At 44.9% G+C, this 27,321-nt stretch overlaps 1 protein-coding gene across 1 annotated transcript; it reads left to right on the top strand.

Annotated features, from left to right (window-relative positions):
• The first annotated feature begins 114 nt into the window (after positions 1-114).
• Positions 115-26,746, top strand: SERP2 (stress associated endoplasmic reticulum protein family member 2). Its single transcript, XM_082601906.1, has 3 exons — positions 115-225; positions 5,421-5,493; positions 26,654-26,746. Exons 1-3 carry the CDS (start codon positions 142-144, stop codon positions 26,692-26,694), a joined length of 198 nt encoding a protein of 65 aa, XP_082458032.1. The 5' UTR covers positions 115-141; the 3' UTR covers positions 26,695-26,746.
• Positions 26,747-27,321: the final 575 nt, after the last annotated feature.

Raw genomic sequence — 27,321 nt, 5'->3', positions numbered from 1 at the left:
GCGGGGTGCGCGGGGCTTGGGGGCCGCGCATTGCCACCTGCAGCGCCCGGGGCCGGCGGGACGCGCTCGGTCCTGTCGGGGGCTCACGTGGGGGGGGATCCTTGCAGGTGGGAGTCGAGAGCATTTCCTAGCGCCCGAGCCATGGTGGCCAAACAGCGCATCCGGATGGCTAACGAGAAGCACAGCAAAAACATCACCCAGAGGGGGAATGTAGCCAAAACCCTGGTAAGGCGGGGGCGGCGCTGACCGGGCGGCGTGGGGCCGGGCCCGGGCTGGGCGGGCGCGGGGCCAGCCTCCCCCTCCTCAGCGCCCCGGGCAGCCCCTCCCGCGGGGTCCCGCATGGTGGGCGCTGAGGGCCGGGCTCCCCGCGGCGCGGACTTGTGCTCGCTTGAGCGGAGCGGACCCTAGTTGGCCGTGGCCCCTCTGGGAGCGTCTGCTGGGGCTACCGCGGAGGCGCAGAAGGGCCTCCCCAGGAGAGAACTGGGCCTTTGTCTCCGGGAAAGACCAAAGTCACATCCTTCAGGGAACAGTTAAACCAACTGCTTGACGCCGGGGCCTGGAACCTAGTAGGTGCTAGCTCGGTTTTGTTGAATGAATGAATGAATGAATGAATGAGTAAAGGGAGGTCCTTTGCCACGTCTCCCTCCTAGGCTTCATCCCCTGCCCTCCATCCCCAACAAACACACCAAGATAAGGTTTTCTTTCCTGCCCCTTTGTAATGGTCTCCCTGTATAAACTGGGAATTAGGAATGCTATTCAGCCCGTATTTCCCTCCATGCTCCTCTTTGCCTCTTCTGCAGGAGGCCCTGCACCACTCGGCGAAAGTTTAAACGCAACATTCCCCTTGTTCACCTCGTCAATTCCGGCTCATCCAGATAGTATGTTCCAGAACTTTAGAGACTAGCTTATTATTGCCAGGCACTCTGCACCTCCAAAACTGTAGACTAAAGCTTTATAACAATGCTTACGTAAAATCTGTGCCTTAAGTACAGGGTTTTGTGTGTGTCTGTGTGTGTGTTGTTTGTTTTTAGGAAAGCAAATGATCTTCAACAGAAATTGCCAGGACCATGATCCTGGACATTCAGAGGCGGCCCTCTGATGAGTTGTTGAGTAGTGCTTGTCTCCAAGTGTATGAGCAAAGGCGCATGGAATCTATTATCCCAGACACTTCAGTGGAAGTTCAGCTGAAACTTGAGGTTTGGCTGGAAGAGCTTGCGGACTTGATGAGGCAGTTGCTTTTAGCCAAAGGCATGAAGCTGGTTTGCTTAACTGAGCACAAAGTTGGATCTGCAGTCTCTACCAGAATTCTTGCAGAACCAAGCAGTACTATGGCAGAGAAACCTTAGCATCAAATTTGGATCTTTATAGGCAGCTACAAGCTTAAGTTGTGCTTGGAAGTTCTCTCATTTGGGAAAACGCCAGTATGCCATTGAATTGGAACTATTTTTCACGTAGATCTCTGTTTTCCCTATTTTTACTCAGAAAAAAAAAAAAAACTTGCTGTCCAAATTGACATTGAAAAACAATTTTTAATGGATGTTAAAGTATTCAGGGTTTATATCCCTAGGAGATCAATTCTTCCCAGGATATCATACAGACTAGCTGATTTACTCAAAATTTCTACTTGTGTGGTTCCTTTTAGTGAACTAAAAAAACAGGTCACGGGCTTCCCTGGTGGCGCAGTGGTTGAGAATCTGCCCGTTAATGCAGGGGGCACAGGTTCGAGCCCTGGTCTGGGAAGATCCCACATGCCGCAGAGCAACTAGGCCCGTGAGCCACAACTACTGAGCCTGCGCCTCTGGAGCCTGTGCTCCGCAACAAGAGAGGCCACGATAGTGAGAGGCCACGATAGTGAGAGGCCCACGCACCGCGATGAAGAGTGGCCCCCACTTGCCACAACTAGAGAAAGCCCTCGCACAGAAACGAAGACCCAACACAGCCAAAAGTAAATAAATAAATTAATTTTAAAACAAAACAAAACAAAACAAAACAGAGGTCACTTAATTCTCCTCAGTAGACAACTGATCTGACTGCAGAAGTAACGACAAAACAGAAACTGCTTTGCAGAGCTGTTTTACCCATTAGGCTTGATAAAGGCAGTGTCTGCCATTTCTAGCTTCTTAAGACTACTAGAAAATGTTTGGTACCTGAAAGAAAAATGATTGGCTCCAAAATAAGAAAAGAAAATGGAAAAATTGGAGAAAAAGCTGTTTAAATATCTAGGAAATGTAGTCAACTTGACTGCAATTCAACTTAACTTTCAGAGATATTTTCAAATTATGTTTAATGTATGGTCTGAGTGGATTTTTAATAGGTTCTGATATACCATGGAGTGGGCCCTTCAGAAGTGCCTGGCGCCTATGAGTGTTTCTAAATGGTCCTACTCACTTTGTAATGAAAGGTTTCCAAACCAAGCCACAATGTATGTTTATTTTCCTTTGGTTAGAAAGGCTTTTTGGTTAACTTTATTGTAAATGGATCAGCATCCAAAAAGAAAAATGAAATTCTCTTTCAAAAAGAAACGCTTTAAAGCTTAAATCTCATTTTCCTAATTAGAGATCAAACATGATTATACTTTGAAGGAAGTAACTTGTAAGGGGTAACTTGTTCAGAATGAAATTCAATAAATGCAGACACATGAACAGATTCTAACAGAAACTTCAGACTAATTGTTCAGAAATAAACTCCTTTAATTGTATATAGATGCTTGGGTATTTCATTATCAGCTTACAGCTATGGAGTGAATCAGTACTGTTCTCCCAGATAACAGAAATGGAATAATCATTTCATGATTATACAGTAGTAACTTCTTCAGAATGAAAGGGCAATTTCAATTTCAGAGTTCTGAGTTACCCTGCTTGTATCTTATCACAGGGAAAGCCATCCTCTGCATTTTGGAGCCCAGGGAGTGACAAATTCCTGCGGGAAATGAACCATGTCATTTGCAGGATTCTACTGCTTTTCTTACCTTTCCCAGCAATAGATTCAGGCTTAGGTGAATTGTCCCAACAGATTTGTGCTGGGCACTGCTTCCCCAAAAAAGCAACTCCAAGCCCTCAAAAAACGATATATTGGTATTATGACCAGCCAAGGAGTTTTTGAGCTCTGAAAGTCCACAAATAATATTGATTCACTGTGGAATGTCATCAGAAAGGATTTTGTGTTATCAGGATGCAAACTCTGTATCCTGATAATTTGAGTTTTTCTGCAAAGGAAAAAATAAGTGACTCCATTTGGTATCTGCATGAGATCAAAACTCCATCTACAGGCTCCTGGATTCACTTGTTGACTCTGCTGGAGATAGAACTAAATGAATTTTTTCGTTTAGCATCAGTGGGATGACAGCAACAGAACTTGTTTCTGGTCAACTGTCACAAGTGATTATGAAGTTGGCCAAGGGGCAGAGGGGTGAATATCACACTCTGTTCAGGTAACTGTATTTAATACCTCTATTACTTACTTGCTCTGATCTTGACCTGGTCTTAAGTGCCAAAGAATGACACAGTACAAATGCTGATTAAAGTTATCCTATGCAATTATTTAAGACTGATTTTGTCTTTCTTCTAGTCAAAAGAAACGATCTATTCTCTTGCAGTGAGATTTGCCACCATACAAGAGTGTTGGTAGATACAAGTGGTCAAGGTCAGAGAAGTGAGTGGTTTTAATCCTTAGATTCTACCTGCCACTGACACTAATCCATACTTCTCTAGTAAGAGAAATGCTGGAATAACCCTATCACCAATTGGGGAGTATTAAAAGAGCCAATATCCTTCCTAGACCCTTTTTTTTTTTGAGGTACACGGGCCTCTCACTATTGTGGCCTCTCCCGTTGCGGAGCACAGGCTCCGGACGCACAGGCTCAGCGGCCATGGCTCACGGGCCCAGCCGCTCCGCGGCATGTGGGATCTTCCCGGACCGGGGCATAAACCCGTGTGCCCTGCATCGGCAGGCGGACTCTCAACCACTGCGCCACCAGGGAAGCCCCCTAGACCCTTTCTTTACTCTAGCTGACCTAAGACATCGTATTTAGTGGGGCTTGTATGCTTATTCATTCTTCGAAGAATGTTTATTAAGCATCTATTGTGTTTAAGTTCTGGGCCAGACATTGCTATACATTGATATATGAAAGAGACACAGTGCCTGCCCTTGCAGGGCTTACAGTCTAGCGGAAAGACAGACATCAAACACAGTATCACAAGAATAAACATCGAGATACAAACTGTGATAAATGCTATCTAAAGAAAGTACTTGGTGATTTAAGTGCCAAGTGAACTCAACTGAGGTAGAAGAGAGAAGCTTCTCTAAGAATGGAACAGGTAAGCTGAGAACCAAAGAACTGTTGCCTTGTCTATGATAAAATAAGTTCTTTAACCTACGTTGGCCACAGCCTATTTTTGGCTTATGCCAGTGAGGGAATATTTAGTGAGTTCTTCATGTTTCTTCACTCTACCTCCTCCCTTTTCACTTGAGAAATTCCCCACATTTTCAGCTGCCTTTCTCAGAAAATACTGGTTTTCCATTGATTGATTTGCTTGTAAGGACCAAGCCTTACCTGCACACAGACCCAGAGGAGTTGCAGAGACCTTCCTCTGACGTCTGTGCTTTTGGCTTGAGAAGAGCAGGAGGTACGCAGGGCTGGTCCGTGTGGGAACCACAGTCCCCTTGTGCTTCCCGGGGATGCTGAGATTTCTCCCAAGCATAAGCTTCACTAAGAATTAGGAGGTTTATTACAAAACGCCACTCCTCTCATCTCCACACACAGCTGCTGTGGTGCATCTACGGTTCCCAGGGTTTCCACTGCAGTGGCTTCCCAGGTTTTTAGCACTTAGAAAGTTTTGAGAAAATGGCTGTGCTCTGTAACCCTGCTTGGAAGCCGCGGATGCAGGAATTCAAGATGAATCTGCTGGAGGAAAATCCCCTGGCTCCGTAAAGAGGCAGACCTAAACGTGAATCCCAGCTCTTGTTCCCGTTAGCAAACCTTGAGCCTCAGTTTCTCAAGTACAGGATGGAGATGATAATACTGGCCTTGCATGGAGTTGTGAGTGCTAGAGATCGCAGATGTTGGCTGCTTTCTAGAGTGCCTGGCATGAAGTGTGTTTTCAGCCAACAGAAGCAATGATTAGTAATATCATTTTTGGCTTCCCAAATCACTGTATTGGTTTGTGTATTTATACCTCATCAGTCCCCAGAATATTTAAGAACCACCAAGTTCATTGAGTTACAGGGGTGTAAGTAAGGTTATTGATGAATTTTTCCAAACCAATCTTGATCCCTTAATATTGACTTTGTTCATCTAGATCTGCCTGCTGGCATTGAGACTGGGTCTGTCTCATTCACAGAGGTGTCTAGTGACTAGCCATACTCAGTAAATGTTTCTTGAATGAATGAAGCTAATCTTACTTTCTCCCATTCCCTTTCAGAGGCCGCAAGAAGAGAAATATCCTGTGGGACCATGGCTGTTGGCACTGTTTGTTTTTGTTGTCTGCGGCTCAGGTATGGGTTTCTCGCTGCCCTTATATCCCATGGTCTCCTTTGTCCTATAAAAACACATGTTTTATTCTCAAGGTAAATAGACAAAAACTATATTGGTCTGGGATTCAAGTTAATTGCTGCCCGAAGCCTTCATCTTAATAGGTTTTGATTTCATTTCCATTCCAGCAAACAGAGTAGAGACAGAACTGATATGCTATCAAATCATAATCATAAAATGATTACAGTGAGCAATTAAGTTGGCTGGCTACACTTCAGAGTTCAGTTAAAGCTTTCTCTGAAGACCTAACCTAAAAAGGGCATTTGGAACAGAAAGTGGAGCACCTGTCTGCCTGAGATAATCTACATTCCAGAGAGAAGGAGAGGCCTTACGCCTTAAGGGAAGCTCTGCAGAGGTGCTGGGTAAAACAGAGCCTTTGACCTGAGCCTCAAGGTGCAGTCACCTGATGCTGGAAGGTAGCAAGTTAAGAGAGCTTTACTTACACACACACACACACACACACACACACACACAGTGCAGACTTGACCAGAAGGATCATGCAGTTGTTTCTAGTCGACTTCTGTAATTGGGAGCCTTGATTAATTCCTGGTCCCCATGGGTTGGGTCTCTGAAGTACTGGTGAGTGGAGGTCACTTCTATCAACAAGGTAGGTCTTTAGATGTTCCCATCCTCCATCTCCTCACTGTTGCTGAGGGCAGGGAAGGCGAGGAGTACACATCTTCCTGCAAAGATCTAAACCTCCCAGGAAGACGTCATTCCTCCCCAATGGCAAGAGACGCCCATGACTACAGGTGCCTCTGACCTTTAGGAGACCACCCTTCCAAGGAAACGAAAGCTCTTAGGAGGAAGGAGGGATCCGATGGTCTTGGCACTATTGCCAAACAAGCCTTTGTGTGAGTCTCAATTTTTTCAAAGATGATTCCAAGATGAGAGAAGGTCTTCCACTCCACGAAACGAAAGTGTTTGCCATCCCTAAAGATGTGTCCTCAAAGGGAGCCTTTTGTCCAATACAAGGATCCCTCATCTTTAATAGAGTTTACCCGGCCACTGCTGGAATACTTCAGGAGCGCTCACTCCTTCAGAAAGCCTATCCCATTTCTGTGCAGCTCTGATTCTATTGGAAACATCTCCCCTCTTTTGAACCACATGGTGCTGTCTTCTCGGTAGTTCAGGTGTGGATGCCGAAAACCACACGGCTTGCACTCTTTTGCTTCTGAACGTCTTGACTCCTTGGATATTTCCAAGATGACTGCTTAATGACTCCTTCTACAAACTCAACTTCCCTAGTTCTCTCAACCTTGTCCTCATAAGATGTAGTTTCTAGACCCTTCTATACATGCCATGACTCTCTTAAAGTATTGCATTTGCAACTGCGGAAGTTGGCCTAGAAATGGTGCAACTGCTACAGAGATAGTAGGTCTGTCCCTGCTTTTTGTCTCATAACCCTGCTTTTATTAATATGCCCCAAACAGTTTATTTATTTATTATTTAACATCTTTATTGGAGTATAATTGCTTTACAATCTATGTTAGTTTCTGCTGTATAACAATGTGAATCAGCTATATGTATACATATATCCCCATATCCCCTCCCTCTTGCATCTCCCTCCCACCCTCCCAACCCACCCCTCTAGGTGGTCACAAAACACTGAGCTGATCTCCCTGTTCTATGTGGCTGCTTCCCACTAGCTATCTATTTTGCATTCGGTAGTGTATATATGTCAATGCCACTCTCTCATTTCGTCTCAGCTTACCCTTCCCCCTCCCCGTGTCCTCAAGTCCATTCTCTACGTCTGTGTCTTTATTCCTGTCCTGCCCCTAGGTTCTTCAGAACCAATTTTTTTTTGGATTCCATATATATGTGCTAGCATACGGTATTTGTTTTTCTCTTTCTGACTTACTTCACTCTGTATGACAGACTCTAGGTCCACCCACTTCACTACAAATAACTCAATTTCATTTCTTTTTATGGCTGAGTAAAATATTCCATATATTCTATATATGTGCCACATCTTCTTTAACCATTCATCTGTCTATGGACATTTAGGCTGCTTCCATATCCTGGCTATTGTAAATAGAGCTGCAATGAACAATGTGGTACATGACTCTTTTTGAATTATGGTTTTCTCAGGGTGTATGCCCAGTAGTTCGATTGCTGGGTCATATGGTAGTTCTATTTTTAGTTTTTTAAGGAACCTCCATACTGTTCTCCATAGTGACTGTATCAATTTACATTCCCACCAACAATGCATGAAAGTTCCCTTCTCTCCACACCCTCTCCAGCATTTATTGCTTGTAGATTTTTTGATGATGGCCACTCTGACTGGTGTGAGGTGATACCTCATTGTAGTTTGTTTGTTTGTTTGTTTGTTTGTTTGTTTTGCGGTACATGGGCCTCTCCCGTTGCGGAGCGCAGGCTCAGCGGCCATGGCTCACGGGCCCAGCCGCTCTGCGGCACGTGGGATCCTCCCAGAATGGGGCACGAACCCGTGTCCCCTGCATCGGCAGGTGGACTCTCAACCACTACGCCACCAGGGAAGCCCTCATTGTAGTTTTGATTTGCATTTCTCTAATGATTAGTGATGTTGAGCATCCTTTCATGTGTTTGTTGGCAATCTATATATCTTCTTTGGAGAAATATCTATTTAGGTCTTCTGCCCATTTCTGGATTGGGTTGTTTGTTGTTTTGATACTGAGCTGCATGAGCTGCTTGTATATTTTGGAGATTAATCCTTTGTCTTGCAGTTTATTTTTAATAATCACAGCACCTCCTAGACTTACAGAGAGCTAATGGCCAGCCAGGCCCCACCAAGCTCTTCTTCACCTCAACTTCCTGCAAGCTTCAGAGATGCATCTCCGTACCCTCCCATCTAAAGTTGTCCCCTATCTGCATCACACATTGTTTTATTTTATTCATGGCCTTCATCAACATTTGAAATTATTTAATTTGCTTACTTATTATCCATTTCTCTCTACTAGGATATAAGCTTAGGGAAGACAGTATTTAACTTCCACTAAATTTTTAGATACTAGCACAGTTTTTAGCACATAGGGAGTGGTTAAGCTCGTTGGCTAGATGGATGGATGGATGGATGGATAGATGGATAAAACCACATATTCCCCATGCTGTAGATATTAAATAGACTTTTTTTTAGACTTGATATAAAGCTCCATGAACATTTCTATTTTAACTTCATTGTTGGTTGTAAGCTGTTTTTCTACAGAGTAGACATAAAGTATGGAAACATAGAAGAACATAAATAATAAATGGCTTACGGATATTATGTAACAATGTGCAGTATGGTTAGCGGTGTTACATGATGTATTCAGTGTATTGCATTGCCCTGCATTAGCAGTGCATAGCTCAGAGCACTGTGAAAACTTGCAGTGAATGCGGTGCATCAATGCAGTATTTCCCTCAGTGCCTGCATAGTCATCTGTGATGCATTGCCTCAGATGATCGCTCTCTGATTTTCTCCCCAAAACAAAACAAACCAAAGAACAAACAAACAAACCAAAAAAAAATGCCATTAGCATGCCACAGAAAATCAAGAGGAAAAATCCATCTGTATAAAACAGTTACCTATGTTTTCACCATAGGATCATCTCAATAGATGCAGAAAAAGCTTTTGACAAAATTCAACACGATTTATGATAAAAACTCTCCAGAAAGTAGGCATAGAGGGAACCTACCTCAACATAATAAAGGCCATATATGACAAACCCACAGCCAACATTGTTCTCAACGGTGAAAACCTGAAACCATTTCCTCTAAGATCAGGAACAAGACAAGGTTCTCCACTCTCACCACTCTTATTCAACCTAGTTTTGGAAGTTTTAGCCATAGCAATCAGAGAAGAAAAAGAAATAAAAGGAATCCAAATCAGAAAAGAAGATATAAAGCTGTCACTGTTTGCAGATGACATGATACTATACATAGAGAATCCTACAGATGCTACCAGAAAACTCCTAGAGCTAATCAATGAATTTGGTAGAGTAGCAGGATAGAAAATTAATGCACAGAAATCCCTGGCATTCCTATACACTAATGATGCAAAATCTGAAAGAGAAATTAAGGAAACACTCCCATTTACCATCGCAACAAAAAGAATAAAATACCTAGGAATAAATCTACCTAAGGAGACAAAAGACCTGTATGCAGAAAACTATAAGACACTGATGAAAGAAATTAAGGATGATACAAACAGATGGAAAGGTATACTATGATCTTGGATTGGAAGAATCAACGTGGTGAAAATGACTATACTACCCAAAGCAATCTACAGATTCAGTGCAATCCCTATCAAACTACCAATGGCATTTTTCACAGAACCAGATAAAAAATTGCACAATTTGTATGGAAACACAAAAGACCCCGAATAGCCAAAGCAATCTTGAGAAAGAAAAACGGAGTTGGAGGAATCAGTCTCCCAGACTTCAGACTCTACTACAAAGCTACAGTAATCAAGACAGTATGGTACTGGCACAAAAACAGAAATAAGGATCAATGGAACAGGATAGAAAACCCAGAGATAAACCCACACACATATGGTCACCTTATCTTTGATAAAGGTAGCAGGAGTATACAATGGAGAAAAGACAGCCTCTTCAATAAGTGGTGCTGGGAAGACTGGACAGCTACATGTAAAAGAATGAAATTAGAACATTCTCTAACACCATACACAAAAATAAACTCAAACTGGATTAAAGACCTAAATGTAAGACCGGACACTATAAAACTCCTAGGGGGAAACATAGGCAGAACACTCTATGACATAAATCACAACAAGATCCTTTTGACCCACTTCCTAGAGAAATGGAAATAAAAACAAAAAGAAACAAATGGGACCTATTGAAACTTCAAAACTTTTGCACAGCAAAGGAAACCATAAAGAAGATGAAAAGACAACCCTCAGAATGGGAGAAAATATTTGCAAATGAAGCAACTGACAAAGGATTAATCTCCAAAATATACAAGCAGCTCATGCAGCTCAATATCAAAAAAACAACCCAATCCAAAAATGGGCAGAAGACCTAAATAGACATTTCTCCACAGAAGATATACAGATTGCCAACAAACACATGAAAAGATGCTCAACATCACTAAGCATTAGAGAAATGCAAGTCAAAACTACAATGAGGTATCACCTCACACCAGTCAGAATGGCTGTCATCAAAAAATCTACAGGCAATAAATGCTGGAGGAGGTGTGGAGAAAAGGGAACCTTCTTGCACTGTTGGTGGGAATGTAAATTGGTGCAGCCACTATGGAGAACAGTATGGAGGTTCCTTAACTGAAAATAGAACTACCATGCGACCCAGCAATCGAACTACTGGGCATACATCCTGAGAAAACCATAATTCAAAAAGAGTCATGTACCACAATATTCATTGCAGCACTATTTACAATAGCCAGGACATGGAAGCAACCTAAGTGCCCATCAACAGGTGAATGGTTAAAGAAGATGTGGCACGTATATACAATGGAATATTACTTGGTCAAAAAAAGAAACGAAATTGAGTCATTTGTAGTGAGGTGGATGGACCTAGAGACTATCATACACAGTGAAGTAAGTCAGAAAGAGAAAAACAAATACCATATGCTAACACATATATATGGAATCTAAAAAAAAAAAAAAAAAGCTTCTGAAGAACCTAGGGGCAGGACAGGAATAAAGACACAGACTTAGAGAATGGACTTGAGGACACAGGGAGGGGGAAGGGTAAGCTGGGACAAAGTGAGAGAATGGCATGGACATATATACACTACCAAATGTAAAATAGATAGCTAGTGGGAAGCAGCTGCATAGCACAGGGAGATTAGCTCCATGCTTTGCAACCACCTAGAGGGGTGGGAAAAGGAGGGTGGGAGGGAGACCCAAGAGGGAAGGGATATGGGGATATACAGGGATATACGTATGCATATAGCTGATTCACTTTGTTATATAGCAGAAACTAACACAACACTGTAAAGCAATTTTCTCCAATTAAGATGTTTAAAAAAAAAAGTTATCTATGTTTTCAGGCTTTATGGCCAAACTGTAGATTGTTAGATCTTGAACCTTAAGCCTTTTATCTAATTATCTCTCTCTCCCAGCTTTATGGTTTCTTGAAAATATATTATTCGCCCAAGGCACTGATAAAAGTCTAGATTTGGAGAAGCCACAGAAAACAATTAGAGACAACTCCCCTCAGGTTGACTTTGAACCTCTCAGCAAAACTCCTGCAAGCAGTCCTCGTGTCTTGAGGGTCCCTGGTGTGCCTGGCACTGTGCGGGCTTTGGAGATACAAACTCCTTCAGGGGGCAGCTGGCACTGGGGAGACAGATAAGGAACATGTCATTGCTCCCAGGAGAAGAGCGCTCTGACAGCAGAACACCCGGAGGGCTTGGCAAGCGTGGACAAGGGACCGTCTTAGTGCGTTCGGGCTGCTATAACAAACTACCATAGACTGGGTGGCTTATAAACAGCAGAAATTTATTGCTCACAGTTCTGGAGCCTGGAAGTCACATTAGGGTACCAGTGTGGTCGGTTGGGGGCCCCTTTCCCAATCACAGACTTCTCCTTGTATCCTCACATGGCATCCACACGTGGTCGAAGGGGCTAGGGAGCTCAGTAGGGTCTCTCTTATAAGAGCACTAATCCAATTCATGAGTCCTCCGCCCTCAGGACCTAATCACCTCCCAAAGGCCCCACCTGCTACCACCATCACATTGGGCATTAGGATTCCAACATGTGGATCTCAGAAAACACAGTCAGACTGTATCAGGGCCTTCTAACTCATACTGAACAGAAGAGAAAGCTTCCCAGAGAAGGTGCCCTTTGAGCTGAGTTTTGAAGGACAAACAGCCAGACAAAGGGAGGGTTATTCCACATGAGGGAACACCGCATGACAAAGGCACAGAGGCCTGAGATAGTACGACAGGCTCAAGACTGGCCAAAGTCCAATCACAGGGATCTGTGAGCCTCGGTCATCACGTAGCCCTTGTTGTCAGGAACTAAATAGATACAGAGCTGGTGTTTTGGGGTTTTTTTCTTTTTTGGCTTCAAGATACACAGTAACCGGGGCCCTCTCTGGTCTGTGCCCTTAGGTAGCATATAGGAGAGGGGGAAAAGCCAATAAGTCATTTAGTCTGGCTTATTTTTCTCCAACCTGTGCTATTTCTCAATATCCATCCTTTCCAAAGGGATTAAAAACCTTCCCTAAATTACATCTTAATTAAAATTTTGCCAGGCTTATTGGTTCACATAGTAGGAACTGTACCTTCCCCCCCACCCCCGTTTGGGTAAATTGGGACATTTGCTGACCACAATCTTTTGGAATCTTCCCAGTCTCCATTAGTTTGTTCAGGGATCAAGTACATTGTCTCTGCTATCCTCTCTGTTGGTTTGTCCAGGGGCGTCGGATGGGAGCCTGCAGGGCCTGGAGATTTGGACTTAAAGTGGCCAAAAGGACACACCACTTACTGGCATACTACATCCCCTGCCTGCATGTCTGGTGCTCTTCTAAGGATGCTTCTTTAAATCGACTTAAGACCACTAGCTTCTATGGAAAGGCTAGACATCAAACGGGGAGTTGGGTCCTCTTAATGTTACCCTCTGTTACCATGCCACCATGATCCCCAAGCAACAGACCTCCTCCTTTTTTAAATCATAGCTAAAAATAATCCACCACCATCTCCCTTTTTTTTCTTATTTTCTTTCCTTTCTTTTTTTTTTTTTGCCAACTTTAGCATTTTTTTTGCAAGCTTCAGCTCAGGCCAAGCTCTGTTCTCACAGAAATGTGTCACTCTTCTCAGTTCATCCTTGGTACTGTGCCCTTCCTTCTATCTTTGTCCGTGTCCTTTCCTAAACCAAACACGTCATGAAAAACACAATAGCTCCTTTAGATTCATACCCGTTGCCACGTCTCTGGGTTTAGTCAAGATTCAGTTCTTGCAGCTCCTACTCTCCCTCCTGAGTTCCTCCCTTTTCAGAGTTGCAGACCATAGGCTCCTACCTATCTTTTTTATTTAATTTATTTTATTGAAGTATAGTTGATTTACAGTGTTGTGTTAATTTCTGCTGTACAGCTAAGTGATTCAGTTATCTGCCTATCGCTTCTCTTCGTTTAAAAGAATGCGATTATGACCACCTAGAGGGGTGGGATAGGGAGGGTGGGAGGGAGACGCAAGAGGGAGGAGATATGGGGATGTATGTATACGTATAGCTGATTCACTTTGTTATAAAGCAGAAACTAACACACCATTGTAAAGCAATTATACTCCAATAAGGATGTTTAAAAAAATGTGATTTCCTCAAATCTAACTCTTCCTTTATCAGTTCCTCTGCTTTCCGTAATGAGCCTTCTCGGTGCCTGGATGATTGAAGCCCCTTATCACTGCTCTCTCTCGCTTCTGTTCCACTTTTGTAGCACAGAGTAGGAGAGACCCGCCCCATCTAGCGTCCTGCCATCATCTGCAGTGTGCACAACAGCACCTTCACCCCTGCCCTTGCCTGTCACGCTCGCACAAAATGCATTGGAGTTTGCGGTAGGATTTCCTTACCTCTGTAGACACACCCCTTCCTGTCCCTGTCCAGCGAGTCCCTTTCCTCTGAACAGGATATACCCGTGTGCCAGGCTTAAGTTCCATTTCACCAAGTCCCTGGGATACCTCTGAGGTCATTCGCCCTCTCTGAGTTCATGTGGTTAGTTATTCATATTTTGTAGGTCTTTATACAGACAGGAAACATATGAAATCTTCTAATAGTAGTGAAGATGTTGATCATTGATCTGATTCTCTTGCTTTCGTTACCTCACTCTATTAAACCCACTTTTCTAATTGACGGTGGGCTGGGCAAAGGGCTCTTTTTTAGAAGTAGTGTCACATAGAAAACAAACTTATGGTTACCAAAGTGGAGTGGGGAGAGGGGGAAGGGATAAATTAGGAGTTTGGGATTAACAGATACACATTACTGTATATAAGAAAGATAAACAACGAGGACCTACTGTATAGCACAGGGAACTATATTCAGTATCTTGTAATAACCTATAATGGAAGAGAATCTGAAAAACAATATATATATATATACTGAATCACTTCGCTGTACACACCTGAAACATTGTAAATCAACTACACTCAGTTTAAAAAATTATAGAGGGCTCCCCTGGTGGTGCAGTGGTTAAGAATCCGCCTGCCAATGCAGGGAACACGGGTTCGAGCCCTGGTCCGGGAAGATCCCACATGCTGCGGAGCAACTAAGCCCGTGCACCACAACTACTGAGCCTGCGCTCTAGAGCCCGCGAGTCACAACTACTGAGCCCACGTGCTGCAACTGCTAAAGCCCACACGCCTAGAGCCCGTGCTCCGCAACAAGAGAAGCCACCGCAATGAGAAGCCCGCGCACCGCAACGAAGAGTAGCCCCCGCTCGCCGCAACCAGAGAAAGCCCACGCCCAGGAACAAAGACCCAACGCAGCCAAAAATTAATTAATTAATTAATTTAAAAAAATAAAAAATTATAGAAATACTGTCAGTGTACCTAGGGTAAATAAATTTTCAGGTGAGGCAAGTCACAAGGAATGCAGGTTTTATCTGTTTTCCTAGTATCTTTTGGGAAAAAATGAAGAATGGTAAAAATGTTGACCTTTAAGTATAGGCTCACTTATTGGTCACCCTTACTCCATTTTACGTGGCCAAACAAGTTAGCAAACCTCCAAGAGGTTACGGGACCCCATTATTATGGGGAGTGATGTGTCGCAGCAGACTCTTGGCCCCTTCCTTCGCAGCTTCTTTCCTTGGCCTTCCTTGTTCTCCACACATGCCTTTCGTGCCAGCAGTTCTGCTGCTGATAAGAGCCAGATAACGAAAAGGAAGGAAGAGGAACCAGGGGAGCAGTGAGGGCGCAGCACACAGGCACCCAGAGACCCCCCGGCACAAAAACATGTGCCCAGGGAATGCCCACCCCTCACCAGGGAGGCCCCCCGAGATCCCAGCCCAGCCCAAGTCCATGGTTGTAACCAGTCAGAGGACATCTAAATACTAAATACACCCCCCCTTCTGAGGAAGGAAATTTCCACTTTCCAGGATTGCAAAAGGTCTCTTAGGCAAGACACTACTTTGAAAACTGACCAAATGGCAGTAAATGGATAGGAGGCTTCAGAGGGGAGGATAGTTTGGGGCTCCACCAGATGTGGGTTCAAAGCCTGGATTCGCTATGTTTCTGCTGAAGAACCTTGGACAAGTTCATTACTCTCTCTGTATTGATTTCCTTACCCATCAAATGGGGATAGGAGGGGACCCTCCAGAGTTTGTCCTGGTACTGAATGGTTCCAGGGACGTAAGTGCTGGCCCACAGCACGCTTGAAACCTGCAGCTTCAGTCACCACCATCTCTGTCCCCATCACCCTCATGTAAAGTAGTGGCACCATGAGTCGGACTGGTGTGTCATGGACACTTTAGGCTCCCATTGTCTTCCATCCTCCCAGGCCACGCCTTCACCTGGCAGGCTCAGCCACTCACGTTGGTCTTGACCTTCCAGAGAGCTGTAGACCCCGCCTCTTCACTCCAAGGAGGAGTGTGAGCAATTTCAGTGATAACACTCCCAGTGGGTGAGACTATGTTCCCACGATAAAGCATCAGAATCTTTCAGACCGACCCAGGCAGGAAACAGGAAGCGCCCAGAGGTACACTAAAATCAGTGAATAGGGGTTTGTACTTTAAGTTGAATATCAGAAATAAACAAAGTTTTATTCCCTTAAAGCAACCCAAATACACCACCGTTTTGCTATTTAAAAAAAAAAAAAAAAGTTTTCTTTGTGAGATGCAAAAGCTCGGTGAACAGAGTGTTCTTTTGAGACGTGGAATTGTCCAGATAGGACATCTCAGGGCCATATCTTGCTTTGTCTGGTTTAATTTGGAAACTAGCCTTATTGTAGTTAGTATTATATACATTCCATCAGAAATCTAAAACCTGTTTCTTAGTCAGATATCTCTTCTGGGTCCTCTCAGGTGACTATTCCAAACAGGCCAGAAACTTTTCTTGTTCAGATCTTGACCCAGGACTCTTGCTTGGGCCTTTTTAACTGGTTGCCTTTGTCTTTATTTGATCTCCTAGGACCCCAGATTCACACTGAAGCCCCAAGGGTTTAAACACCCCCCTCTTAGAGACTTGGCCATTTTTTCTCTCCCGTTTTTATAAAAATATTATCTTCCATTTCTGCAGGCGGTAGGGCCTCTTTCCAGATAAGCAGCTCGTCCTGACTCTCAGTCCCCGGTTTCAAAGCCTGCCTCTTTAGAGAACTGTTTGATAGCTTCTGAAGAGTACTTGTTTTTATCTTGAGACTCAGAGACAAGCGTGACCCAGAATGTCCGTCTGAGGCGGCAGAGATGCCGTCACACAGATACGCCAACTGCTATCTGCGCGAGACACTTGCCGTCTGTGTGTGCTTCCCCAGACCATAGATGAAGCCCGTCCTGCTGGTTGTGCCCACAGCCCTTGCCCCTGGGCTTCCCTCTCCCTTGTGTCCTCATCTCTTTCAGGAGCCTTGTGGAGAAGGGTTCGGAGGCCTCCCCAGAGCTCTGTGATGTGGACGCTGCTGTGCATCAGTAATGTCTGACCTGAACACGGCAGGGTTCCAACCCTGGCCTGCCCATCTTACAGTGTCAGTGCCACAGCGTTCACAGGACAACTGTCTTCAGCAGTTTTGACTTTCCGCTTGGCCTAGAAGTTTCTCCTGGACTCAGTGACAGTGGGTCTTTCCCTTCACATGCAGTTGACCAGACAGTATGTTAGCGCTGACATGTGTCTTGTGACCCTGTTGTATCATTCACCTCTCCTGAGCCCAGGTGTGTCCCTGTGTGTGGACAGGAAGCAGCAAGCTGCGAGCAGCCTTCTCTGTCCTCATCCCTCACTGAGGCTCCAACCGGAGTCAATGGAACCACCGTTTAATCCCCATCATGCTGTGATTCTCAGAGGGAAACTCTTACACACCAGCCACACCCCACCTCCCTCCCTCAGACGACTTCTCCCTCATCTATCCCTCATTTCAATTGCATTTCTCTCTCTCTGGCCGAAACTGATACTCACTTCCTAGTTAGAGATTATGTGAATTTTAGTCATTCTTGAAGTCTGGGTTTTCTCGAAACGGATGAGCTTATATCCCCCATCAAAGGGAAACCTCTAGGGTAATAGGATTAACCAGTGACTTATTTCCTTCCTAATTTTCTATATTTTCCAGTTTTGTCAATGAGCATATATTACTTGTATAATCAGAAAAAAATAAGTGTATTTTGAGAGCAAAATGGCTAAACTCTTGGTTTTAGCCTTTTTTTTTTAAAGCAGTAGACTTTTCTTTCTTTCTTTTTTTTTTTTTTTTAGAGTAGTAGGCCTCTTTTTTCAAAGCTTAGAGGGAAACAAAAGAAAAGCTGTTCTGGTTGAAGCAGGATCTGTTATGTGTCTGTGTTTATGTCTGTGTCTGTGTGTGTCTTTGTATGTATGTGTCTTTGTGTGTTTGTGTATGTGTGTGTGTGTATCTGTGTGTGTGTGTATTTTTCTATGTGTGCTTGTGTGTATCTGTGTGTTGTGTGTGTGTGTGTGTGTGTGTGTATAGGGGTGCCTCCTGTGTTGCTGGATATACTGATTTTTTATCATCCCCAGAAGGGAATACACATCGGGACCCACTTTGCCCATCAAATAGGAAATTGTGTCTGGCCCGGCACTGGCCTCTGTGATTCGAGAGTTAAGGCCTTTCCCAAAGAGCCTACTAGGTTCATTTGGCACCATCAGCTGTGAGTAGCTGCACTGTTTCTGGGCAGGGACGTTCCCTTTGTCTGGCAGTTAACAGACTGTACTCTTCTCCTGTATCTGGTAGGCACTCTGCCTGCCAGGGCAGGACTGGGGAGAGATAACGTGTCACAGGCTGGACCGTTTTTCAGGACAAACTATTCAGAACAGATAAGGAAAGTGATTCCCTGAGATGTTCTAAGCTGGGCCTGAATGCCTCCTGTTTCAGTTGGTCCAGTGGTCTCCCTTTATGTATGCGCTGGAGGCCTCTGCATTTCTGGAAGAGCCCACAGCCCCACCCTCCCTAGGACTGGCTCTTTTGTTAAGGATGCTGTGGAGGAGGGGCAGGACTAAGTCCTGTGTGAACCAGCTCCAGGGACAGCCTCCTTGGGTTGGAAACCCGGCTCTGACACCTACTACTCATGCAGCCTTGTCCAAGTTACTCACCCACACACCCACTCCAAGCCTCAGTGTCTTCCATTCTTAAAAGGGATAGGATGCTATCTGAAAACTCCTAGGATCCTCATGAAAATCAATCCTGAGGATTAAAGGAGACAACTCCAACGTTTAGTGGAGTCCTGGTAATAGTTTTACAAATGTTTGTTGTTATTGTCATTATGTTGACGGCCCTTAGGTGCACTGTCTCCTTGCCTCTCAACCCCCCTGGCAAGGGGCTGACCAAGATTCTGAATGCTTGCAAGGAAAGAAGATAACATTTTGTCCTTTGTGTTGGGGAGAAAAGTTGGGGGAGCAGAGATCTGAGATACTGGGGAAGCTGCAGTAACCCCAGCTCCCACCTGGACAGGTAGAGGGCAGGGTTTGCCAGCCAGAGGTCAGTGGTGTCACCTCTGCAGGGACAGCTAGAGCTGGAGCCTCTTCTCTCCTTCTAGAAAGAACTCTTTAAAAACTAGCCAGTGGGGGTGAGCAGAACCTATTCATACAACTATTTTGGCTACCGTTTCTTGAGTACTTATTATAATGCCAGGTCCTACACTTATATTTTCTTTTCTCATCACACAGTCCCTACAAAGAAGCTATGGTACTCATTTTTCCAAATCACAAAACAGAGGTTCAAAGAAGAAATCAACCAGCATCCCGTAGCTAAAAAGAGAGCTAGTACCCAAACCTAAACTCCAAACCCATCTGCTTTCTATTATCCTGCATCCTTCTCTCTTACCATTTCCCCCAAAATACCATGGAGCAGACTTTCCACCAACTTTAGGCCTTTAGCGTATGACTGTGTGTTGAAAAGAACTCCTGTAAAAACATCTCCTACTTTCCCTGCCAGAAAATGTGCGTTGTCCAGAGGTTCCAGATGGACGGCCATTCTCGGTCTGCTCCCAGGTGGATAAAGCCCTGCCCCAGCCATGGGTTGCTTCTTGACTGGGCCACCGGGGTGCTCCATCACCTTGCTCTGTCCTGGACACTTGCTCCAGGACACATTTGAATTCACCGTGTTTGCAGGTCGACCACATAAGCACTGGCCTTTCCTGGAGACTGCCCGAACTATCTTGAAATTGTGACACCCAGAGGGAGTCACAGCCCCAAGACTGACAAGTTTGAGGAACTCAGCAGCCCTGGAGAAATCTTTCCATTTCACCACAAAGGAAAGCTTGAGGACATGCGTCTGCTCTGGAACTCCTGCCTCAGGATCTGAGATGGACAGTCTGGAAAAGATGTCTCATCAGCCATTGGCTCCCTCAAGGTGACCTACGGCCTCGCTTGTCATGTGCTTCCCTCTGCCCTGTGGCCCTGTGCTCCTGGGGCCCTTTGGGTCTGTGTATGGTTTCCTTCTCGGAAGAGTGCTTCTGCTGTCTGCCATTTTAATGTGGAGAGAGCATCCCATTCTTTGCTAATACGATCTCTCTTTTAACAGTGCCCTCCTGCCCTCACCTATCCCTGGCTTCCCTCTCTTTACCCTCTTCTCCATCTCCGGAGAAGCCATGGGGAAGTGGCATCTTGCCTTTGACTATCTTTGTGCTAATTCTTTCCAGGAGCTTAATGACCCGCCTTGGCGATGTCTTGTCTCCTAACATCTCTGCTTATTTTTCTCAGGGCCCATACTTTTCTTACCAATGCTTTCATTTTTAAAATTTTTTAAATGAAAGATAATCAAAGTTGTGTGAATTCTAGAGTCGGCTTATCCTCCTAAAGGGTGTTCCTCTGGCCTGTCTTGATCTCTCTTCTCAGCAACTCCCTTGATCTCGCTTATCGTCAACCATTTACTTTCAATAAATGTCGTTTTCGGAAGGCCCCATTGTCTGGCAGGGTTCCAGCTTTCTGACAGTCTCCTAGGGGATCCACTTGTGTCATCTCTGTGTCCTTTGGGCACTCTCAGTTAGCTGGGGTGGGGCAGTCCCCAGGGAAGTGTGGATTGGGCTGGCCCAGCTTCCGGCCTTAAGGGGTTTATGTTCTTGACTTGTGACTTGACTTCCCCTCAAGAACTGAGCTCTTGGAGCAATTGAATCTCAAGGTCGCCGTTTGATGCTGATTCTTTAGGTCTGAAGAGTAATCAGTTGAGGTTTTAAAAATGTATTTTCCTCCATGCTGTTTGCAATTTTTCACCGTTCAGTCCTTCAGTAAATTTTTACTGAGGACCTACTATGTGCCCGGTACTGAGCTTAGGCCCAGGGGTAGAGCTGGGAGCAAAATCATCCCTGCTCTCCTGGAGCTTGTGGTCTAGTGGGGAAGAAAGATGAGTCAAACAAATAATTATGCTGGAACATGTAAAATTTCAGGCATGAAAATGTTTGAAGGAGAGGAACATAGGGCTGTGAAAGCATATACAGGCCAACCTTGGAAACATTGCAGGTTCGGGTCCAGACCACTGCAATAAAGCTAATATCACAATAAAGCAAGTCACATGAGTTTTCGGTTTCCCAGTGCACATAAAAATTTTGTTTACATTACACTGTAGTCTATTAAGAATGCAATAAATAGCATTATGTCTAAAAAAAAGGTATACATACCTTAATTAAAAAGTGCTTTATTGCTGAAAAACACTAACCATCATCTGAGCCTTTCAGTGAGTCCTAATCTTTTTGTAACAGTAACATCAAAGGTCACTGATCACAGATCACCGTAACAAATATAAAAATAATGAAAACGTTTGAAATATTGTGAGAATTACCAGAATGTGACACAGAGGCACGAAGTGAGCAGATGCTGGTGGAAAAAGTGTTGCCCATAGACTTGTTACACACAGGGTTGCCACAAACCTTCAATTTGTAAAACAAAACAAAACAAAAAACGCAATATCGGCAAAGCACAATAAAATGAGGTGTGCCTGTAATGCAAAGGGCTGGTGTGCTCTAGGGAAATGGTTCTCAAAGTGTGGTCCCTGGACCAGCAGCCTCAGCAACAACTATGAACTTGTTAGAAGTATACATTCTCAGTTCCCACCCCAGACCCACTGGATTAGAAGCTCTAGGGATGGGGTCCAATGCCTGTTTTCAAACATTTTCAGGAGACTGTGAGACATAAGTTTGAGAACTCCTGCTTCAGATGGTCAAAGACGGCTTCTCTGAAGAAATAACTTCTGAATTTTGAAGTAAAACTAGGCAATAGGGTAGGGTGGGGAAAGTATTTCAGACAGAAAGAATGGCGTGTGTAAAAGCCCAGTAGTAAGAGCAGGGAACTTTTAAAAACAGGAGGGCTGGGTTTCCCTGGTGGCTCAGTGGTTGAGAGTCCGCCTGCTGGTGCAGGGGACACGGGTTCGTGTCCCGGTCCGGGAAGATCCCACATGCCGCGGGGCGGCTGGGCCCGTGAGCCATGGCCGCTGAGCCTGTGCGTCCGGAGCCTGTGCTCTGCAATGGGAGAGGCCACAACAGTGACAGGCCCGTGTACCACAAAAACAAAACAAAACAAAACAGGAGGGCTTACTGTAAGAGAGGAGAAGAGTGGAGAAGGTGAATCTGGACAGGTTTCCAGGGGCCAGGAGATGCAGGTCATGGAGGCTTCACCAAGGATTGGGCAATAGAATGCTTCTGTTGTGTTAGAAACTCAAGGAGGGCACGATCTCACTTGTTTTTATTTAAAGAATAATTCTAGCTACAGTATGGAGAAAGGATTGAAGGCGGAGCAAGAGTAGACCAGTGGAGGTTACCACAGGAATCAGGGGAAAGATGACGGTAACTTGGACTAGGGTGGTTTCGGGAAGGATGGTGCGAAAGACGCACAATCACGAGATTCTTAGGTAATGCCCACAGGTCTTGGTCATCCATCAGAGGTATCAAGGATGACTCTGGCATTTTCGGTGTGCATGCAAGATGGAGGAGGAGGATGCCAAGCTTGGCAACGGGAAGAGATCATGAGAAGGTCCCGCTGCATTTGACGTGCCTTTGAGCCACTTGTGTGTAGGTATCAATTAGGTGGTGGAAGGTGTAGGTCTGGAGCTCCGAGGAGAGGTCGGGGCTGGCAACACACATTGATGAGTCAGCAAAAGCTAAGTGGCAACTGAAATTGTGGGCCGGGATGAGATCACCTGGGAGAAGAAATGTAATGAAGAGAAGAAAGCCAGCATGCTCTCTGCAGAACTTCAACATTCTCGTTTACTGGTCAGGAGGAGTTAGGGTGACCCCATAAACCACGTTTAGTGTAAAGAGCCAAAGAGAAGGCGGAAAACTAGAAACTAGGAGAATGGTGTGTCACAGAGGCCAAGGGAAGAGAGTTTCCAGGAGGGAGCGCTCAGCGATGGTAAGTAGGGGCGTATGACAAAAGGCAGCGTCCTTCAGGACGCTCGTTGGATTAAGTGACATGGAATGTCATTTGTATCTTTAGCAAGAGCGATTTCACTGGAGTGAAGAGAGAAGCTAGAATGCAGTGGAATGAGGTGGAACCCAAAGGTAAGCAAATGGAGAAAGTGAGGGCTTAGACAGCTTTTTGGAAATGGTTGTAAAGAGGAAGAGGGCACCTGTGGATGGGAGATGTGGAGTCAGGAGGGTTGTTCTGGTTGATTTTTGAGTTGCAAGTGCTTCTTGCATGTTAAACCCTAAGAATTTCATTGAAAGGGAATGGTTGAATAAACGAGAGATGTGATTGTCTCAGGTTACCAAGGACCAGGATCCTGTACAGGTGGGAGAGTGCGGAAGCTCCCAGATTCTGTAGTTCCCACTCTAGCCTGGATTTTCCTGAACCTCTGACCTGCCCAAGGCCAGATCCCCTGACCTCGAATGCCTGCCCTCCTTCCCTTTCTTGGCATCCGTCCTCCCTGCTGACTCGCCTGCCCGCAGCCCCTTTCCTGCAGCCCGCTCGGCTGTTTTCTCCGCTTTGTTCACCCTCTGTTAAGTTATTAACTTGTCAGGGTCTAGACTCCCCCTTTCCTTTCCCACTTTGAAGCCACTCTTGGCTCCCTTCCCATTCACTGCCTCAGAAGGTCAGCATCGGGGAGGCCAAGGGTTGTAGGGCGGGTCATTACTGGCGGGCACACAGAAGTACAGTTAATATAATTGGTATAGGATGGTGAAGTCTTCTTAAAGACATTGACATTGATATAAGCCTTCTTAAAGACAGGGATACAATTCTTAAAGACATTGAAAAAGGAATCATAAAACACAACCATGTCTCCATTATCTTAGAGGTGGAGGCAAATGGTGAACTTAAAATAGACTTTATTCAAAGTAATTTCTCCAAGAGGGTTCAGTTTTAAAGAGTCGCCTGTACCCATGTTAAAGACCATCAGATTTTTACCTGTTAATTCATGGATTCAGTTAGGGTCAGGAATGATCTTTCATTAGTTTTTAAAGCAGACTCAGAAATAGGTAAGTTGTTTTAATATGTGTTGCTACTCTGAGGCCAGCAAACTTTGTCTAAGATTCTTAAGAGAAATTTGCAGCCGTTCCTTAAAAAGAATTGAGTGGTTTTATCATTACCCAGCACTTTTGAAGTCATGAATTAACTTAATAGGGTCTGATGGACTAAGGGACAGCCTGTTCCGTATTCATTGACCTATATCCTGCTGATAATGATTCCTTGTCTACGAATAAATCTCAGGGAGAAATAACATTTTGGAGCATCTACTATGGGCAGATATTTTACTTATGTCATCATATTTATTCCTTGCAATCCTTTGAGGTACATATTGTCTACAGTTTTACAAATAGAGAAATCAGGGCTCAGAACTATTTAGTGAATTCCGAAAATTCACACCTCTAGAGGGTGGCAGGTAGCACCTGAGCTCTGGTATTCATGCTCATACATGAAAGCAGCAGCCATCACTGTAGGAATAGTAACAGTAATAATAGCGATGACTCCCATGCACCGGAACCTTGATGTGTGTGGAGCCTCATCTATGTCAGATCATTTAATCCCCGTAGTAGTGCTGCAAGAAGCATGGTCCTCATTTCACAGCAGAGGAGACAGAATTGAAGAGGTTAAGTCATTCATGCAGTCACACAGCTATTCAGTGAAGAGCTGGGATTCAAACCCAGTTCCCTCTGACCCTAACATTCCCTTCTAAAGTAAGCCTGTTTGTCCAAATTAGGGATGTTTTCCTGATCCCAAGAACAAAGCCTGAGGCACGGTGGATGTAAATATTTTTTTCCTAGTGTGCCTGAATATACAGCTGTCTTCCAGCACTCCTGTGGAGCCAGAACACAGAAATGTTTATTTAATTTTTATTCCTCGTTAGCTTTGGTAGAGGAGGGTGGAAACATCCGTGTTCCGGCGAGCTTATACATTTGGGTAAGGTACTTTCTCATCCATCTAGCAACTTCTCCTGTTAAGAGCTCCCTCCCAGATGAGAATAAGCCAAGAAAACCTCTGAGCACAACCAGAGTTAAATATCACAACTTGTTGAATTAACTCCTTTATCTAGAGAAGAGTCTTTCCGACCTTCACACACAACTGGCTGACTCGAATTTCATACATAGTTCTAAGTCTTTGTTTTTGGCTCAGTCTACAGTAGCATCATAATAGAAGAGGAACCACTGCAGATTGCTGTAGTAGCACCAGAGATGTGACCAGAGATAAGAATCACTGAGACCAAATAACTGCTAAGAAACAGAAATGAGGGCCCAAGAAGTACAGCCAACCGGAGCTATTTGGGGCTCAGATCAAACACTGTGCATCCTCTAGAACCATATTACAGCAGAGTCTTATCCGTTATCACTTTTTGTTATGGTCACACTGAACATTCATGAAACCTTAATATTAAATCATGTTGGGTGTATATCCAATTTAGGAAAGTCGTGATGATACGCACAGTGATTTTTTTAGTTTATGGAAAACCAACTACATTAGTGCTTTATCTACCCTTCAGATCTAGCTGTCCAAGAAAGAGTCCCCGGGGCCCTCGGTGTGAATTATCTTTGGATCCCCAAAGCACAGTGCCTGGCACATAGTATGTGCTCACTAACGTTAGTTGATAAAATGTCAAACTCTTTGTTTCTCGAGGGTTCTGGGTAGCGTATTTCACTATGGTTACTTAGGAAGCAGCATTCCTGGGTATATTCCAGGATGGCTTTAGGAAGGAGAGAAGGGGTAAGACCCCTGAATGTTCTGTGCTTGTTCTGCTTTTACACATGATTACATGATACCCAGCTGCCCCTCAAAAACAAAAACAAAATCATTCTATATATGTTCATTGCCATTATTATCATGATTGTCTTCATCACGATTGACCAATATTGTATATGTCACATCTGGGGAGGATGTGAAAAAGAAGTTGGACCTTCCTCTCCTGGAACACATTTAAACCCTATAAACCAAACCAGGCTGGGTGCCATCCAACCAGCTCTTACCAAAATAAGGGGAGGGAGTCCCAGGAATTGTCTGTGGACGTTCAGGCTACCCACCCCTTCATGAAGGAGTTCGGTCCACTTAGTGAAGACGGTGCCCTGAATAAATCAGTGTTGCTCCCGGTGCATTTCAAGTCGAATTTCAGAAAGTTCCAGGCCGCCTGAAGATGCACTTGTATCAGAGGTTATCAGCAGCCCGGGGGAGCCCAGCTCCACGTGTCTGCCACCAGCACCTGGCCTTCCTTGCAGTTCAAGGGCAGCTTCTTTTCCAGGTCACAGCCATTTTGAAGAGGGAGCGTGGCTGACCTGTTCAATGAGGGCCCTGCCTGCACGAAAGCACTGTCCCAGCAGCATCAGAACATTCTGGGGGAAGAGGGCCAAACCTCTCAGCGCCTGAGGGATTTCTGGCCTTCACTCCTGGTGGAATTAGCAGGAGTTATCCGTAAATCCCCGAGGTATCCATCAGCAGACAGGGCAAGGCCACCTTTTTAAAGAAGTTCGCTGACCTCTTATTAACTTAACTCCTTCTTAGGAAATATCTAATCAGCTGTGTGCTAACAGGTCCAGGGCCGGGGGTCAGGAGAAGCAGGGCTCGAGGTGGGGCTGGGTTTCCAGCTGTGTGCTGTCTGGTGTCTGAGCCCTCTGCTTTGTTTTCCTCCTTCAGCTATCTTCCAGATCATTCAGAGCATAAGAATGGGCATGTGAGCAGGCTGGGCTTGGACACGGCCCCCTGCCGCTGGAGGGTGGAGGACCACTTCAGCTCTTAGCCGGGTATCTGTGGGAAGCTGACAAGCCACCCAGAAGAGAAAAAAAGGCTCCCTCAACTGTTCCCTGATCGCTTCATCGTGGATGTCAGACCAAATTTCTTTCTCACAGGACATCTCGGTACATCCGTGTTCTCAAGCGGAAAGGACATTTTGCTTTGCAGTTGGCAGGATCGGTAGCTCTCCGGGTGTCTGCAGCAGAGCTGTCTGTCTGCTTTTGCCCTGGGTTTCGCTGATGTCTGCATGTGGGCTTCTGAATGATCACCGCTTTACTTTCTATGGATACAATCTCTGCCCCATTGGGAATTGCTTTTACAAATAAATGTCTTTGTTCAACCTTATACACTGTGTGGGTTCCAGTGAGAAAACCAAAGTGAAGATGATGCCAGGAAAGCTCCAGAGGGATGGGTAGGGTAGGGGACTTGATTATGTAACTGGGGAAGGTCAGGGAATCTGTGGCCCAGGAGCCAGGGCTAGGTTTGCCCAGCCGGGCACTGGCCGCCCTCAAGGTCTTTGCCTGACATGAAGCCCTGGGCAGCTCTAAGGACCTTGGGTTTTCCACACATTT

This window comes from Mesoplodon mirus (genome assembly GCF_964341445.2).
Source record: "Mesoplodon mirus genome assembly, chromosome: 17".
NCBI classification, from domain to species: Eukaryota; Metazoa; Chordata; class Mammalia; order Artiodactyla; family Ziphiidae; genus Mesoplodon; species Mesoplodon mirus.
Note: the sequence above shows the minus strand (reverse complement) of the source record. Positions and strands in the feature narration are given on the sequence as shown.